This window comes from Vicugna pacos, chromosome 2 (assembly GCF_048564905.1).
Source record: "Vicugna pacos chromosome 2, VicPac4, whole genome shotgun sequence".
Taxonomy (NCBI): domain Eukaryota; kingdom Metazoa; phylum Chordata; class Mammalia; order Artiodactyla; family Camelidae; genus Vicugna; species Vicugna pacos.
This window is the reverse complement of record NC_132988.1, coordinates 117293242-117311607: the sequence shown is the minus strand read 5'-3', so window position 1 is coordinate 117311607 and position 18366 is coordinate 117293242. Positions and strand designations below refer to the sequence as shown.

The 18366-nt window shown below is 49.3% G+C and overlaps 1 protein-coding gene across 1 annotated transcript in view; it reads left to right on the top strand.

The window, feature by feature from the left end:
- C2H4orf50 (chromosome 2 C4orf50 homolog) overlaps window positions 1–18366 on the top strand; it is a 54549-nt gene that overhangs the window by 22401 nt on the left and 13782 nt on the right. The window contains exons 5-11 of the mRNA XM_072948740.1: window positions 539–668; window positions 1768–1895; window positions 3281–5779; window positions 9735–9740; window positions 12613–12717; window positions 13155–13159; window positions 16771–16876. Coding sequence (XP_072804841.1) covers window positions 539–668; window positions 1768–1895; window positions 3281–5779; window positions 9735–9740; window positions 12613–12717; window positions 13155–13159; window positions 16771–16876 — 2979 coding nt within the window. The remainder of the gene's footprint in view (window positions 1–538; window positions 669–1767; window positions 1896–3280; window positions 5780–9734; window positions 9741–12612; window positions 12718–13154; window positions 13160–16770; window positions 16877–18366) is intronic.

Sequence of the window (18366 nt, the reverse complement as noted above, 5' to 3'; positions counted from 1 at the left end):
CCCCCCCCACGCCTTTGGTGCAGTAGGCGTGGTCAAGGTGCTGCCTCTAACGTGCTTCATGGGGCGGGCAAACTCGGGGCTCCTTGCTGTACCCCCTCTTGCCTTTTGGGGTGAGGCCCAGGGAAGAGAAGTGCCACCCAGACACCTGGCTGTGGCATTAGGGGCTTGTGGACAGTTGAGGGGCAGGACTGCCCGGAAGCCCGGGGCAGGCACCACCTCCGTGGGTGGACACAGATGGAACTTCGGCTCAGGAAGGAGAGAGGACTGGTGCCTTTGGTGCCCCTTGGGAGCCCAGAGGCATCCTGGCTGCACAGACAAGCTCCTCGTCTGCTAAAAGGCGCCCGGGTGCTAATAGGGGGCAGTTTGGCTGGCAGAACCGAGAACACAGGACCGGATCGTGTGCCCTCTGCTGTCCTCATCCAGAGAGGGGAGCTGACTCCCTCCTGGGGTCCTTGGGAGGGACCCGTGGGGATGGAGTTGGAGGAAGCCACAACCAAGGGCACTGACAGCTTTCTTGACTTCTTGTGTCTCCCTCAAGGATGCGCTGGGCCGTGTTCAGGATGGATCGCTGCTCCTGCCGAGGGAGGATGCGCTGGGCGCCTGCGGAAGCCACGGCCGGCAGACCTCCCCCGACTCTGACGGGGCCCCTCCACCGAGGGGCTCGGCAGGTGTGTGGAACTGGGGTTAGCAGAGCCCTGTGCAGACACCCACTGACAGGGGCCAGCTCGCTGACGACATCCTGATGTTGGGGGCGGTGTGGCGGTTCCTGCTCTGCAGGCAGGAAGCTGAGGCTCAGAGAGGTAGTGTCGCTTGCTCAGTGCCACACAGCTGGGAGAGGTGGGGTCAGAGCCTGCAGTGCCCACAACGAGGTCCTTGATTTAGGCTCACTCCCTCAGCTCCCAGAAGGGGGCCAGCCAGGAGACACACGTGCCAGCGTCGCGGCAGCGATGTCCCCGGGGGATTTGTCTTTGCAGAAGACTGTGTGATGACCGGGAGCTGTTCCGTCCCCCACCCCCACCCAGTGACAGCTCAGCTGTGAGATGGCTGTGAGGTTGGGGGGGCTTTGGGGGCCTAGAAGCCCCTTGTCCCTAAGTTGTCTCTGATGGGAACAGACGCATCTGATAACAGTCCCAGGTACAGCTTCCAGGATCCCTGTTGCAAAAGCCACTGACTCGGGGAGCCCCAGGACCACGGCGTCCAACTGGGGGTCTGGTTTACATACAGACTCCCAAGGCCAAGTGCAGTTTACGGATGGGGGGTCATTTGTACCCCGCGGTGCTGCTGAGTGGCAAAGCTGGCCTTTCCCCTCCATCCCGTTTCTGGGGAGCAGAGCTGGCAAGTCCAACAAGGTTAAATTTGTCCTTGGGGAAGGGGGCGGGGCCCTCCTGGCAAAGCCTGGGCGTCAGCTCCTCCATCCACGTGCTGACTGTGAGGGGGCGGGGACTGGGAATTGTGACCCTGCGTAACCACAAAGCTGTGGGGCCGAGGGAGGTGTCATGGCTTTTGTCGCCCGTGTGGGCTTTGTGATCGGCAGAGGTGGCTTCCAGACCTGACTCTGGTGCTCATCAGTGAGCGGTCATTCCCCATCTCCCAGCCTGGGTTCCTCACCTGACAGGCCAAGTGACATCAGGCCACCTTTCGGGGCTCAAAGGCCTTGAATCTGGGAGAAGTGATGTCTCGTCCCAGCAGCAGGTGGCAGTGCTGGTGGCCGTCGTGGAATAGCTCCTATGAGGGTCTCTTTAACCCTTGGGTCCTGTCTCTTCCCAGGCCAGCCCTCCGGGGGGTCCTGCACCTGGGGCTGCATCGAGGCTGGACAAGGACCCCCTGTTTTGATGCCAGGCCCGGAGACCACAGATGAGCTCCCAGGAGACCTTGCAGGGTCTGACCGTGGACAGGTGAGACCAGAGGCTTTCTGCGTGTCTGGGGCACCAGTTGGGTCTGATCAGCCTTACTGTGTGTGCTGCACAGTGTGGCTACCGCTCAGGAGGTGGGAGAAGGAGGTAAAGAAGCTTGGGGTTTGGAAGAACATTCTGGAAATAATTGAGAGGGAGATCTGAGGAGATGGAACAGAAGGCCTTGAGCTCTGGATGGGGTGGGCAGGAAGGGAGCCCCAGCTGTGTGCCCGGGCCCAGCTGCCCTGCAGCCAAGTCCTCACAGCCCCGAAGGGGACCGGAATCCTGTCTTCATAGCCCACACTGCACCATGCTGTCCCCCAAGGGTCTGGACACTAGTTCCAACCAGCCCTGATGTGGGTCTGTGGTTCTAAAGAGAGAGGCCTTACTTCAGTCATTCCCCTCCGGACCTGGGCGGCCTGGTGTGCGGTGTCACACCCAAGTGCGTAAAGAGCTGAGAACTGTCCCTGGGGTGGGGAGAGCTTCACGGAAATGCTGGGCCCGGTGGAGGGACGACATTAGACAGTCAGAAAACCAGGATGGGCAGCAGAAGAGCAGCCACCTGGGCAGACCCGCCAGGTACAGGCGGTGAGAGTAGAGTGGCTGGGGGGGGGGGTCTGCAGTCACGTGGCCCAAGGGTGCTTGGTGAGCCTGGACGGAGCCAAGCGCCACCTCCCAGGCCTCGTCCGGCCTGGGTCTGTTCTGTGAGCTGGGCCAGTCCTCCTCTCTGGATAAATGCATTGAATAAGTGAATATGAAAATATATTCAAAAGTATCTATAAAACGCCTCCTGTGTGCCCGGGACTGTTCCCGGCCCGGGTCCCTGCCGCCGGGAGCAGAGTCTACCCAGCACTGTCCCCTAGAGCCTTCCACGGCGCTGCAGATACTCTGCGTCTGCGTCGCCCAGTAGAGCAGCTGTGAACCGCCCATGGCTTCTGGGTGCTTGAAATGAGGCTGGTGTGCCCGCAGAACTGAGTGTTAACTTTAATTGTTTCAAGTATGAAGAGCCCGTGTGGCCCGTGGCTACCGTACTGGACGGTGCAGGGCCATGGGGGAGTCAAACAGCACTCACACATACGCAGAGTGAAGTGAGTGAGGGAGGTAAAGAGGGAGATGAAGCGGGGTGAATGGGCAGAGAGTGGCGAAAGTAGCCAGGGAGGCCTTTCTGAGTTTGAACTGAGATGTTAATGAAGCAAGAGTGTGAGCCGTGTATCTGGAGGAAGGATACTCTAGGCAGCGGGAAAAGCAGGTGCAAAAGCCCTGGGGTGGTAGCCAGCTTGGTGTGTTAGGAAGGCCAATGTGACTAGATGAGATGAGGTCAGAAAAGTGGGGAGAGGCTGTAGGGGGAAGGGGCTGCTTCACACTTTCTCTTCTCTTCCTATCCCCAGTTTACTCCAGCTGAGCCCAGCTTGGGTGAACAGACTCTTCTTCTCATCTGTGGCTGCCCCCCGGGGCAGTGGGTGGACGGCTCACTCCTCCCTGTGGAGCTGGCCTGGATGTCAGAGCAGAAATTAGCAGCCGCCCCAGCCCAGGAGTCCCTTCTCCTGGTGCAGACGTCCACACGCCCTCCCTGGGGGCGGGCTGGGGACCCAGCTCCCCTGCCGCTGCCGCTGCCACTGCTGCTCCCGGAAGCTTCCACAGAAGGACTGCAAGCCCAGCAGGGCCTGGAGGCCAGGCCCCCGCCTGCTCCCTCAGCTTCAGGACACCCCAGCCGGGATCGTCGCCGGGCAAGGAGCCACGATGCCTCTCTCTGCCAGGAGTCCCCATGTATTTCAAGTCACCGATTTCCCAGGAGAGGGCCCAGGGATCTAAAAGAACTTTGGAAGGAGGAAGGAGGAGCCCCAGCGTGGAGACCAGAGATGCAGGGGCTGACGATTTGGGGCAGGAAGGAGGAAGACCTCGGTGACAGGTGCCAGCCACGTCAGGAAAGCCATGAGAACCTGGGCCTGCAGGATGGTGTTGGGACCCCAGAGAGCTCGCAGAATGAGAACGGGGGTCCAGAACCGCAGCCCCCGCCGGAGGCTCTACTGCCTCTGCTGCAGCGGGCGGCCTCGGTGTCAGTGCAGGGTCCTGAATCCCTGGGCAGGAGGGGGCGGGGGGAAGGGCGTGTCTGGGGCTTGCGAGAAGGAGGGCTGTCATCATCCTTATCAGAGGAGGAGGCCCCGGAAGCTGCCTTCTCCAGCACTCCGAGCACCAACCGGCCACCTCCCAAAGGTGCTCAGCCCCTTGCTGAGCAGGGCAGAGCCATCAGGAGAGTTCGGGGCAAGAAGATCCACGTGTGGTCTGCAAATGCTCTGCTTCTGCCAGAGGACAGCCCTGAGGACGAGGGACAGGAAGAGGAGGAGGAGAAGGTGTTGCATCTGGAAGGGTCCCGCTCGGGCCACAGGGATGTCCCGGAGGAGTCTGGCTCCGAGGACTGTGAGGTCCAGGAGACGCGTTTCTTACTGGACGAGGGAGGTTTGTTACCAACTCCAGGACTGGCCTTACTGCTGGAGGGGGCGGGACCCACCAGTCACCTCTGGGCTCCAAACGGAGGACACGATGGGATGGTGCTCAGGTTGGAGGAATTTGAAAAGGAGATGGAGGCTTGTTTCCAGCAACTCTCCGTCCTGATGCGTGGGAGTGGGGGACGTGGGCGGAACACTTCATCATTGGCGGGAGAGAACTGGAGCTTTGCTCGCAGATGGCCCGGCTGCCGGGAGGACGCTTGCCCTCAGCAGGCTTTGGCAAACCAGGGTACGGATACTTGGTTTGCCAACAACGCAAACCCCAGAGAGCGTAGTGAAGATGCTAAGCCGGGAAAGACAGAGGCCCCGGGAACCAGCCAAGTTCTTCCCGGGCTGGCGCCTGATTTGGTCGACTTGAGCCCAGGCCCCCCCGAGGGGCCCTCCGAGCTGGGTCAGTCCGGGCCCCCTCAGCAGCCGAGAGCCCTCGAGGGGGTAAGAAGAAGGTTTCGTTGGCTCATTTCTGGATTGAAGAAAGAGAGAAGCAAAGTTTTACATGGTAACGCCAAACTTCAGGGAGATCAGGAGAGATGCCACAGAAAACTGCATGTCCTGGAAAAAGAGAGGGAGAGAAATGCGAAAAAAATATCTGCACTTGAGCAGGATAAGAGCGTGCTGCTAGGAGACATCGCTCACTTACGGAGGGAGCTGGACCAGTACGTGCAGGTCATTTCGGACCTTGAAGACTGCAATGGGAAAAGTTACTGCAAAATTTCTGAACTTGAAGAGGAAAACCAAAGACTGAAAAGGGACCTGGGGCAGCTCCAGAAAGCCATGTCTGCGAGCATCAGAAAATCCAAAGGTGGGATGGGGCGCATCACCCTGGAAAACTGGGAGCTCAGTGCGCTGACTTCAGAGCTTGGGGTCAGTTACAAAGAGCTGATAAAGGATGTAGTTCTGGGAATAGAAGACATGATCCGGGCCTTCAGGGCAGAGAACGAACACCTACGCAGGATCCGAGTCCTGGAGGGAGAAGTCGCTTCAGGGAGCAGCACAGATGGGGGGCGTTTGGTGGGAGCAGAGGCATGTCCCCAAGGAAAAAGCACAGTGGTGGTGGACAAGGTGAACGCTGGAGGAAAGGGGGTGCAGGTGACTCAGCTTTCAGAGCAACTGACTCTAAGGGTCCCTGGGCCACCCTCGGAGCAGGAAATGGGTCTGGCTGGAGGGTGGACAGGAACTTGCTCAGGCCTGGAGAATTCTAGATGCAGTTCTGAATCTACTGGTCCATCACTGGTCTGGGGAGATGCTCCAGGCTCCAGTGCCCCACAGGGAAACACTGGTGAGGAAGGAGTGAAGGAGGCACATTTGGAGAAAGAGGATAAGGGACCACCGCACTCTGCAGACCGAGGGCGAGCTCTGAGGTCCCCACGCCATGGCCCCTGGGTAGGTTGATTCTGCATAGCTGTTTAATCATCTTGCTAACTTTCTACCACACCCTTTACTCACATGTCCTCCAGCAACCCTGTGAGGGAGGAACAGTCACCATCCCCATTTACCAAATGAGAAAACGCAGGCACAGAGAAGTTAAGTGGTTTGTCCCGAATCACACAGTAGGAGGAGTGGAGCCCGGACTCCACCTGGGCAGTCAGACTCTGAGTCTTTATTCTTGCCCACGACAGGATGTGAGTCTGCCCCCTGCTTAGGCTGTTTTGGTATCTGGTGGGACATGGAGAGGGTGTTTACACTGTAAGATCAGAGCTCGTATTTTCAGACCGAGGAGTTTTTCAAGCAGCTCAAGGCATAATTCTACACATTCTTTCTAAAAATTAATTTTTAATTGAGATATAATTGACATTGAATGCTGTGTAAGTTTAAGGTGTACAATGCGTTGATTTGATGGGTTTATATATTGCAGTCTGGTTACCACCACAGCTTTAGCCAAAGCCTCTATCACTCTGGGTGTTGGGTCTTGAAAGGAGAGAGCAGCGGGCTTTGGAACTCAGTCCAACAGGGTTCAAACCCGGTTCTGCTCTTACGGCATCGGAGATTTCTCTGAGTCGTCTTCCTCGTCTGTGGACAATACTGGACCTCCCGGGCTCCGAAGCTCGTGACAGTCTCATGATGGTCTTGGCTGTCTGCAGGATGTTTCCTATCGAGCCCTTTGCATACCTTCATATCCATTCTTGCTGCCTCTCTGCCTCTGTCTCTCTGTCTCTTCCCTTCTAGTTTTGTCAGTCATTTCACAGGGTCATCTTCTGGTTTTGTTGCTTTTCCTTACTGTATGTCTGTGTTTTATGTCATTGGTAGCTGCTAACATCTTCATTATTTCCTTTCTTCCACTTTCTTTTGGTTTAATTGGCTGTTCTTTCTCTCTCTTCTTCTGTTGAAAGTTTGGATCATAGATTTTCAACTGTTATTCTTTTGTGATCTATGCATTTAAATCTAGACACTTCTCTCTAAGCACTGTTTCAACTGCGTCCTGCACAGTTTGATACACTGTACTTTTTGTGTCTGTTCAGTTCAGAGTAACTTCTCATTTCTATTGTGATTTTTTCCTTGGCCCATGGGTTATTTACAAGTGTGTTGCTGAATTTCCAAGCATCTGTGGAATTTTTAGTTAGACTTTTGCTATTTATTTGTAGTTTTATTTCATTGTTATCAGAAAATGTACATTATGTTATTTTAATCTTTTGGAATTTGTTGAGATTTGTTTTCTTGACCGGGTTATGGTCTATTTTGGTAAGTATCCTATGTGTCCTTGTAATATGAATGTTCTGTGGTTGCTGAGTATTAATTAGGCCAAGCTGGTTAATTGTGCTGATCAAATCTTCTATATCTTTACCGATGTGTTGTCTGTTTGTTTTGTCATCTTTTGAAATCTCCAACTCTGTGTGTATTTGTTTCTTTCTTCTTTTTTGTTATGTTAGTTTTGATTCACACATTTTGAAGTGATTTATGAGATACACCCAGCTTTAAGGCTATGATGTATTCCTGATGAAATCGACTCCTTTATGATGATGAAATGTCTCTTGTTGTCTTTCACACGTTTTGCTCTACAGTTGACTTTTTTTCTGACATAAACGTAGTCATATCAGTTTCTTTCATAAATATTTTCATGGTATACAACTTTCTTACACCATCTATCTTTTTTATTTCAACCTATCAGTATCTTTATATTTAAAGTATGTTTCTTAGAAACGACATACGGGTTTTTTTTTTTTATCTTAGTTCAGTTTGACATCCTCTGTCTTTTAGTTTGAGTGTTTGGTCCATTTACATTTCATATACATAATGGTGTAATTGGCTTTATGTTTACCCTCTTGCTGTTTCTTCTATTTATCTCTTCTGTTCTGTTTTCTTTTCTTCCTTTGTTTTTGGTATTAGTAAACTATATACTATTATTCCATTTTCTTCCCTGTTAGCTTATTTTGTTATACATTTTAGTGCCATTATTTTAGTGGTTATCCTAGAAATTTCAAAATGTATTATTAATTATTAAAATTTACTTTAAATTAGTACTTTCCATGTCTCAAATAATGCAAAAATCTTTTAATGGTTTAACTGCATTTCTTCCTTTTCTCCCTTTTATTGTTTATTTTTGTCAACTGTGTCACTTCTGTGTAATATATACCCTACAAGGTGTTGTTGTGATTGTCATTTGAAACAATCAACAATCTTTTATATTTACTCAAATCTTTCTACATTCTTGTGCTATTCACTACTTCTGCTTCTTTGGATCTGTTTTCACACCTGCCTGAAGAAATTTGTTATTTCTTGTAGTGAGGGTCTGCTGGTGATGAATTCTCTCAAATTTTTTTTTATTGAAAACAATTTTTCGCCTCCACTTTAAAAGATTTTTTTCCTCTGGATTCAGAATTTTAGGCAGATACAATTCTGTCTTTTGACACTTTAAAGATCTCATCCCATTGTCTTCTGGCTCCCAAAGTTTCTTTTCAGAAATTGAATAATTTGTCTTTTTTTTTCCCCCCTGAAAGAGATGGATCATTTTATCTCAGACTATTTTAAAGACCTGCTTTTTACCTTTGGGTTTTGGCGGTTACACTATGATGTGCTTACCTGGGCTTTTATTGTTTACCCTGCTTGGTTTTTCTGAACTTCTTGAAAGTGTAGACTCATGTCTTTAATCAGATTTGGAAAATTCTTGGCCATTATTTCTTCAGATATTTTGTTCTGGTCTATTTTTCTCTCCTTTTAAAGACCCAGATTTTAAAAAATTGTATCTCACATATTTTGAAACTATTCTATTTTTTCCTTTTTTTTATGCCTCAGTTTGAGTTTTCTGTTGACCTTGTAGTTCACTAATCCCATGTTCTGCTGAATCCTGTTTTCTAATAAATCCATCCAATTTATTGTATGTTGCAGTTTTAGAAGATCCATTTTATCCTTTTTAAAAAAAAGATTCTAATTCTCTATTGCAATGCTCCGTCTTTTCATTCCTTTTGTCTATCTTTTCTTGTGTTAAAAAAATATATATGATCAGTAATTTTGAAGGCCTTGTCTGCTCACCCCAATATCTGGATCATCTCTGGGCCTGTTTCTACTGACTGTTTTATTTCTTGGTTCAAGTCTCATTTTCCTGCTTCTTCCTGTGACTAGGACTTTTTATGTTGATGTTGGACATTGTGTAGAACATGGTGTAGAGATTCCTGGTTGTTAGCTTCCTCTAAAGAATGTTGAATGAGCTTTGTTCCAGTGAGTAGCTGAATGACCAGCAGACTGTGTTATTCCTGTGTGGGCCTGTTACAGTGTTCCCCTCAGTCCCAGGGCTTGATTTTACTCCTAATGTGTGGTCCTTCTTCTAGGGCATGGCCTTTCAGTGGTACCCGCTGAGTCCCCAGAGCATTCACCAAAGACTCTCCACTTTGGCTCGGGCGGAACACTGCCATCTTTGTACCAGTGTGTGACCCCTGAAATCTCTTTAGTATTGACCTCCCAGCTGCTGCTCTCTGCTAAGCCTCAGAGTCTTGCACTATACTTCACTGCTTATGATTTAACCAAGGACCCAAGGATATTTCTAGGACAGCATCTGAATTTCTTCTCTGCAGCTCTCTTCCCCCTGGTACTTTGTCTCACCAACCTCAGCTGTCATGGCATCCCTAAGCCCCAGTCTTCTATGCCGATTCCACCTAGCAGGACCACCACATGCAGCTTGGGGTCTATCTCCCTGAACCACGGAAAATGTTCCAGGGGGAAATCCAGGGGGATGTGGCGCTTTCCTTGTTGTGCATCCTTTCCCTCAAGGACTGTAGCCCTGCGTCGGCTGCCAGTCAGTGCCTGCAAAGCATCGTTTTTATACATTTCCCTCAGATCCTGTAGTTCTCAGATCCCAGCCACTGAGACCTGGTGGGAACTGGAACTCTGGGAGGTGAATATCGAGCTGAGGGTTTCAAGGTTTGAAAGGAACAGTAGATGAAGAACATCCCAGGCAGGGGGAGCAGCAAGTAGCCCAGACTCTGAGGCAAGAATGAGCCTGGCTTGTTGAAAAAGCAGGAAGTAGTCAGTGTGGCTGGAACACGGTAGGCAAGGCTGGGGCATCGTATGAGATGAGGCTGGAAAAGTTGTCATGAGAAAGATCACAGGAGGCCTTACAGGCGCTGGTTAGGGTCACCTCTCAGTGCCGCGGGAAACTGTTCGCGGATTTTAAGCAGGAGAACAACATGATTAATTTTTTTTGTAAGAAGATCACTGTCTGCTGTAAGGACAAGGGGCAGGTGGGCACAGGGCGGACAGTCAAGAGGATTTTGCGGAGAGATGATACCAGAGGGGAGGAACTTGGAATTTGGATAAAAAGAAAAGGGGGGGGATTCCAGAGAAAAGCTAGAATTGGAAGCAATGGAATTGGTTGGCGGATAGGGGGTAGAGGGAGAGGAAAGCTTCCCCTTCCCTTCATCCCAGGTCACAAACCTGGTCATGTTTTTCTTTGGCTTAAAACCCTTCTATGTCTTCCTCCTGAGCTTGGTATGAAGTCCAAATTCCTTCTGGCGAGTTCTAATCTGGCCCCTTGAGAGCTGCAGCTGTTGCTTTATATTTTCCGCAGTCCCTACACACCTAGACCCTCGGCCCGCCCCTCCCTGCACCCGGCTTTCTCCTGGGGGCTGCTGCCATCCTCAAGGTCTCACGTTAGGGCATCTCCTCCCCCCCCCCAGGATGGGTTCAGTGCGGAGGCAGCTCGTGCACATCTCTCACCAGCTCTGCACTCAGTGATGCCGTTTGGTTACCTTGCCGTGGCCGTGATGGTGCACACACCACGGAAATGGCAAATGCTGCACATCTGTGTGCCCCTCCCTCCCCGGAGAGTGGGCATTGTACATTCGCCGCCACCTCGCTGGGTGCGATGGGCGCCTCTGATGTGGTGCCTCTCTTAGGCCCCTGCAGCCCCCTGGCTTCCCCTTACCATGCTGTGTTGCATGGCCTGTGTCTGCATCAATCTCTTCCACCAGACAGAGCGCCGCGAGGGCCGCGTTCACCATGGCTTCCAGCCCAAGTGCGTGGCCAGAGCATGTGCTTCCGATGTCTGCTAGGGAGCAAGTGGGCCAAGGGGTCGTTCACAGGGGTCGCTGGGCAGCGCAGTCCCAGGTGACAGGCAGGGTCAGCCTCCCCCCCACACTCTCATTCTCTTTAGAATGTACTGTGGACACTCTCTTAGGATTCTCGAGACGAAACCCAAGTCACTGCAGAGGAGGGAGGTGGCAAAGGACCGAACTTTCCAGAAAGGCTAAGTTGTTTTGCAACTTTGTTTGGAGCTGGTTGTCTGGAACCGCTCGGAGCGCCCATCTGTTCTTGACAGGGCCCAGCCTGTGAGTCTCAGGCCCACGCACTGTGAAGTTCTGTTAATTAAAAAAGTCGCATTCTGCCATCATATTCCCTGCTAACAGGGAAGAGGCCTGACAGCCAGTCATGCTGATTCTGCCCTCCCGCCCTCACCTCCCTCTTCCCTCTCCTCTCCAAGCAGAGTGGCCTGGGCCGCTCCTGGCATCTCACGCCCAGGTCAGGAACATGTGGAAGGGATGATCTTTGCGGGCCTTCAGTTCCCAGGGTGGCTGCTTTAAACGAAAGGTAGACCGCCGTGAGCAGGAGCACGGGCGCCTTGAGAACCCCTGCATCTCCGGGTCCCCGCCTCGTGGCAGCGGGAGCTCGCACTCCTCACAGCCCTGCTCCTTCCCAGGGCCGCCCGAGGAGTTTGAGTCAAGAGCTCAGTGATGATGCGGATATTCCGCCTCTGGTGGTCTCAGGGGACGAGCCAGAGGTGTGTCAGGCATTTATGGGTGAGGGTCTCCATCACAGCCCCAATGGCAGCAGCAAAATGTCAGCATAGTCTGAGTGTTCAGAGCGCCACAGAGCACTGCATGTGTGCTGGCGGCGGTGTGTTCGACATTTAATGACATTGGAGAATGCCCGTGATGTGGTATTAGGGGAGGAAAGCAGAATGCAGAAGATGTATATGGCATGTAAGTGACATAGAGAAAAACAGACATGAGAGGTGCATACACACACACACACACACACACACGCCTATGTTTACGTATGCACATTAGGTATTTTAAAAATTTTAAAGTCCAGAACCACTGGGGCAAGAGCATCACTACCATTTGGCCGAACTCCCCACAGTGATAAATCAGTCTCTTCCTTCTTACCTTCTGCCCGCCCAGAAATGCCCTGCTGATGTTCACATGAAACCCGCTCGTGTTTGACCCAAGAAGAGCGAGAGGCTATTTTATACTGATTTAAGAAAAGTGTGTGTGGGAAATGCAGTTATGTTTTATATAAATACATGAAACATGAATATCATGAGCATCTCACAACTGGATTTGAACACTAAATTTCATTCATTATACTGTGTTTCAGTATAATGGGGACTGACATCTATTCAGACTCTGAAATATGCTATTTTGCATATTTTTCACATGCAAAGAATAATATTCTTTTGAAAATAGCATTCGAGAATGTTATTCTGCGATTCCCTGGACCCTCCCCAACTCCCCCACTCAAGAAACCCCGCGCGGGCCACACACGCATATGCACACGTGGATAACAGCATGGCCGAAAGACTGAACATGTGAGGGAAGCTCTGGGTAATAATGTTCATGCTGGCTGATAGTTTTTGGAGTCATCTCTGTTACTTTATTTTGTACAATTTATCTGCTATGAGAAAACGTAAGCAGGAAAAATGTTTAAGAAGGAAAATGGGTACTGTCTGTTGGCAAAGGCAAAGGACTTGAAAGATAACCTAAGCGTTTCATCCAAATCTGCTCCAGGAGCCGGAGGCTGAGGCCTCCGAAGAGGACCTCAGGCTGCGCATCAGGCAGCTCCGTCACCAGGCGCTGACTCTGCGGTGCCAGCTCAGGGACCAGGGCTCGGTGGTGCCCCGGCCGCTGCCGGCCTCCCACGGTGAGGTCGCCCGTCTCAGGGGCCAGGTAGGCGGAGCCCGCCAGCAAGGTAATCTTCCCTCGCTCCGGGGAGTTCCGAGCGTAGGAAAAAGAATTAGGTAAGCTCTCACTGACCATCCCCAGCAGTCTGAACTTGTTCATCAGATTTCTAAAGTGCAGCACAGTACAGGAAGAAGAGCTTCTCGTCCCTCCCACCAGCTGTGTAACATACTGTAGTTTTGCCAGATGTCCTCACTGGAGGAAACCGGGCAAAGTATCCAAAGCATCTCTCTGTATTATTTTTTTACAACTGTTTGTAAATCTAAAATTACCTCAATCTTTAAAAAATGCAAAACAATGGTCCTTTTCTCCCTCTCAACCCCAACCCCTGCTGACTTCCATTTTTTTCAACCCCATCTACCCACATTCAGCACCTGTGTGTGTTCGTATGTGAAATCACACCACGCAGAAACATTCTGCATCCTAATATTATCACTGAATGAAAGATCTGGGTGATGTTCCATATCAACACACGCACGCTGGGCTTCATTTTAAACTCTTGCACATTATTTTTCAAGAGGCCAAACCATATGTTACTTAAGCAATTCTTTGTGTATAGAAACCCAAATTGTTTTTGTTGCTTTGCTTTACAAACAAGGCTTCAGGGAACATTTCTCTGCCTGTATCTTGGAATATGTTCCCACTACATGGGTAAAGGGTAAAATCCCAGTGAAAGAATGACGAGGTCAAAGGCTATGTGCCTAATTAACTTTGAAGGTGACGGCAAACGACCTCCAAAATGGCTGCATCATTTATGCTCCCGGCAGGAATAAACGAGTGTATGTGATTGCCCACAATTTGTTACCCTGAACCACACTTCACATTTTTTTCACAAGTTAATGGATGAAAATATACCATCAACATTTTCGATATGATTTCTGACTCCTGTCTTATGCATTCTTTGCATAATGGAACACACTACACATAGAATTGATGCCCTCCATCTGTGTTTCATAGCTTTTGTGTCCACTAGTTTTGGGCTGTGGAGTATCTATGGGGTGGATGTGATTTTGGTTTCTCCTAGTGTTGTATCTTTCTGTAAATTTATGTATCATTGTTTATATAAAATAGTTCAGAGAATTGGGATCACTGGTTCAGAGGAAATAGTGTTCATTCTTAATACATATGGCAAATTTGCTTTCCAAAGTATTGGTACCCACTTCCAAAGCCAAGGCAATAAATGAGGGTATATTTGTCACTCTGCCCTTAACCAGTTTGGGTGGTTTGTCACCAGTTTTTGTCCTGTCTGTCACTGATCTGTGAAAAATATAACTCCAGTTACACACGTTAGCCTTTTTTTTTTTTTTACCATATCCAATATTTTTGTCTTTTTTAAAAAATAGTTTTCATTTTTTTGTCTTTCTCTTCTTCAGTTTGGATATTTTTTCTAGTCAGTCTTCCAGTTAAATAATGTTCTTTGGTGAGTCGAATTTGCTCTAAAACTCATTATTTTAGTTCTTAATTTCAGGAGTTGTATTTTACTGTCCTAGAAGTTACATTTGATTAATGTTTTATAGTTTCCAGATATCTGATAAAATTCTTTTTTTAATTGAAATATAGTTGATTTACAATGTGTGAGTTTCTGATGTACAGCAAAGTGATTCAGTTTTATGTATGTATACATATATATTTTTTCAGATTCTTTTTCATTATAGGTTATTACAAGATGTTGAACATAGTTCCTTGTGCTATACAGTAAGACCTTTTTGTTTATCTATTTTATATACAGTAGTTTGTATCTGCTAATCCTAAACTCCTAATTTATCCCTCCCCTTCTTACCTGTTTCTGTTTTGTAAATAAGTTTATTTGTACTATTTTTTAGATTTCACACGGAAGTGATATGTGATATTTATCTTTCTCTCTCTGACTTCCTTCACTTACTATGATTATCTCTAGGTCCATCTGTGTTGCTGCAAATAGCAGTATTTCATTCTTTTCTATGGCTGAGTAGTATTCCATTTTATATATATGTATGTATATGTATATATATACACATATATATATACACACACATATATATACACATACACATACACCATTTTATACATACACACACACACACACACACACACACACGCACCCCCTACATCTTTATCTAGTCATCTGTCTGATGAACTTCTTGTTATGTAATTATTAAGTTACTTCCAGGTCTGTCTCTGGCTCCACTTTCTACTTTCACTAGCAGTGTGTGAAGGTCCCAACTTGACGTTCTCACTGACATTTGCTACTGTCTGTCTTTTCGTTGCCAACCATCCTAGTGGGTATGAAGTGGCATCTCGCTGTGGTTTTGAGCTGTGTTTCCGTAATGGCTAATAGAGTTGAGCATCTTTTCGTGTGTTTATTTGCAGTTCATCTGTCTTCTTTGGAGAGACGCCTGCTCAGATCCTCTGTCCGTTTTGTAATTGGGTTGTTGATTTTGCTGTTGCTGAGTTGTAAGATTTTGCTCTGTGTTCCGGATGCAGTTCCTTTATTAGATACAGGATTTGCGAACATCTTCTCCCATTCCATTGTCTTTTCACTTTCTTTTCATTTGTTTTTTAGCTGCAAATGCCCCAGTACGCAGCTCACAGCGACACATTCATGCTGTTTCTTTTTTTATATATATATTTTAACACCTTTATTGTGGCATGGTTCTTGTACAGTAAACTGCACATATTTCAGATTCACAATTTGGTGAATTTTGATAGATGTACACACCCATGAAACCACCACCGCAGTCAAGACAGCTAACATTTCCGTCACTCCCCAGGAGGTGCAATTTTTAAATTCCCAGTTTATCCCTTCCCACACGACATATTCATGCTATTTCTTGGACTGAAGTAGAGAGAAGATTTCATCCAAGCCTGCAGATATTACTGTGCGTCTTTTGAATCTAAGACAGTCTACGTGGAGCTGGCATTTTGCTCTTCGGCTATGTCCAGAAACATGTGCCAGAATAGATTTATAGAAATGTTCATTAAAGCCTTGTTTATGAAGCAAAAAAACAGAAACAATCTATGTTTTCATAAACAAAGAATTGGTTAAATCAATTTTGTTCCAGCCTCATGATTAAATAATATGCAAGATTCTGGAAGAATGTGATCAGTTTGTCTATATTAACATGGAATTACCACCACAGCTTTATGGTAAATGACAAAAGCAAGCTGTAAGAGCAAGCTGTAAGACATTTTGTCTAGTGTAGTTTCATGTGCGCGCATACACACATATGCTTTCTGATCATGGGTAGCAGGGCTGAAAACAGTACAGAGGTCAAAGGAAGTCCGGGGGACAGGAAGAAGGGCTTTTATCCATACAGCTTTCTTGTACTGACTACAGAGAGAAGCAGAGAGTGAGTGAGGAGTCACAGAACACCCGCCTTACAACAGCATATGACTGTGGGTCAGGGGTTCGGGCAGGACTCGGCTGGGCGATTCCGCCCACAGAGCAGCAGCGGGGATCACTTGCTGGTATTCAGCTGGGTGCTGGGCTGGGCTGGACAGTCCAAGGTGGCTTCACTCACGTGCCTGCCCCCAGAGAATAATAATGGTTTACATTTCCTGAGTCTTGACCGACGCCAGTTGTTCTAAGACTTTATAGGAATCAATTCACAGAGTCCTCAGACCATCCTCACCATTGGGCGGGCACTAATATTACCCCCACTTTGCAGAAGAGAAAACTGGGGTAGAGAGAGGCATGACTTGCACAAGGTCACGGTGCGAGTGAGTAGCTGGGCTGGGGTGGGACCCAGGGCATCTGGCTAGCAGAGCTGAGGGTTTAACACTGCACCAACAAACTGACACTTCCGCATGGGGAATCGGCAAGGCTTCCTTCCTGGAGGAAGAGGCAACGGGGCAATCTGGCAGGGCTCATTCTCCAGTGCTCAGAGCATCCTCCCTCCCTGATCCAGCAGAGCAGCTGATGGGAAAGGCCCCTGTTCCCACTGAGAGCTCTGATAGGGGAAGGGGGGATGAAAGCCAACCTCCCTGAGCGCTGTTCGCCCGCGGAAGCGCTGGGCTGGGTGAACGACGGTTCTCAAAAATGTTGCTTCTCTTTCAGCTTGACGAACTTCAGAAAAAGCACCACGAGGCAAATTTGGCTGTGACACCTTTGAAGGTAATATGTGTGTGAAATCAATCTGAAGTGTCTGTTTCAGAAGAAAGGAGAGCCTAGCACTTTCCCCATTACGATGTAGCCCATCTCTGTCATACAAAAACACTGGGAAGAAGAATGAGACAGATTTCACCCCGAGTTCCCATTTGCATTCAGCGTTTTCATGTATCTTCTTCCAGTGCATTTTCCATGTGTCTGAGCTCCCACTGTTCCCGTGTGTCTGTGTCCCGCTTTCCCCGCTTAAGTGTGTAACCGACGTCAGAGCTGTCCTCGCCTTTGCCAGCCTTGGAAGCTGCTGTCCACGGCGGAGTGTAAAGCGTGAGACACCCCAGTTCATAAACCGCCAGATCCTCAGGGGTGTTCGCGTCAGTCTGTCTGTCTTCCCTCTGTCCTCCCCTCCCTCCCTCTCTCTTTTGCATTACTGTGTGTATGTATATGGGGGGTTATATTGTATATATATATATACACACACACATTATTGTGTATAAATACTATGATGCACGTTTTTTATTAGAAAAGGTTCCCCACATATCTAGACGTTTCTTGAAGACAGATCCCCAGAAGTGGCAGCACTGGCTCACAGGCTCCGACATGCTAGTCAGACGTGTAGTCTGGTTGAGATGAGACATTTACTCTCAAATGTGGCACCTGGACTTGGGCGGTGGACCTGGGAGGCTGCCCTTCCTACTCTCCGGGCGCGGTGGGCCAGGAGCTCTCTGAGCTGGGGGCTAGAAGGACGTGGTTGAGCCCGACCCCACTGACTCGACGAGAGCACCCAGTCTGAAATAACGGGAATTCCCTCCTGGCTGCTCTCACGGCCTCTCCTGGCCCTCCACAGATGGCATGGGCGGAGAAGTGGAGTAAACTGTAAAGCTCTCCAAAATGGGAGGTTTCCCATGCTCCTCTGAGGGAGCATTTGCTGTGTACCGTTTACTTAAATGAGGACCACAATCCCTTGTAAACTACCAAGTGCTTCACACCTGCAAGATGGAAATAAAAACACGGCACCAGCACTGCCTCATTTGCATGCGGGAAGGCCTGCCACAGAGGAGGTCGGACTGGACGGGGAGGAGCCTCAGCGACCTGGGCTCGGTACCCAGCCCCTCCTCCGGGCCGTGATTCGCCTCTGGTGCCTCGATGTTCCCATCAGCAGACAGGAATTGTGGTTCCTGACCTGGCACAGGGGGCCTGGTGAGGACTCTGATGGCGCTGACCGCCGTCGGCTGCGGGCTTGCTCTACGTGCTCCCCCACGACGTAGTTTCCCAGCACGTCCGGGAGGGGAACATGGACTGCACTCTATGGATGAGGAGACCAAGGCTCAGAGAGGTGAAGTTCCTCGCCCGTAGTCACACAGAGCTACCCAGTCGCAGGGCCAAGATTTGAACCCAGCTCTGTCTGATGCCAAAGGCTGCGACTTTCCCCTCAGCCACACTGTCTCAGAGCCCAGTGGAGTCACTGTCACCATCAACAACAGCCTCTTTCTCTGGGGAAA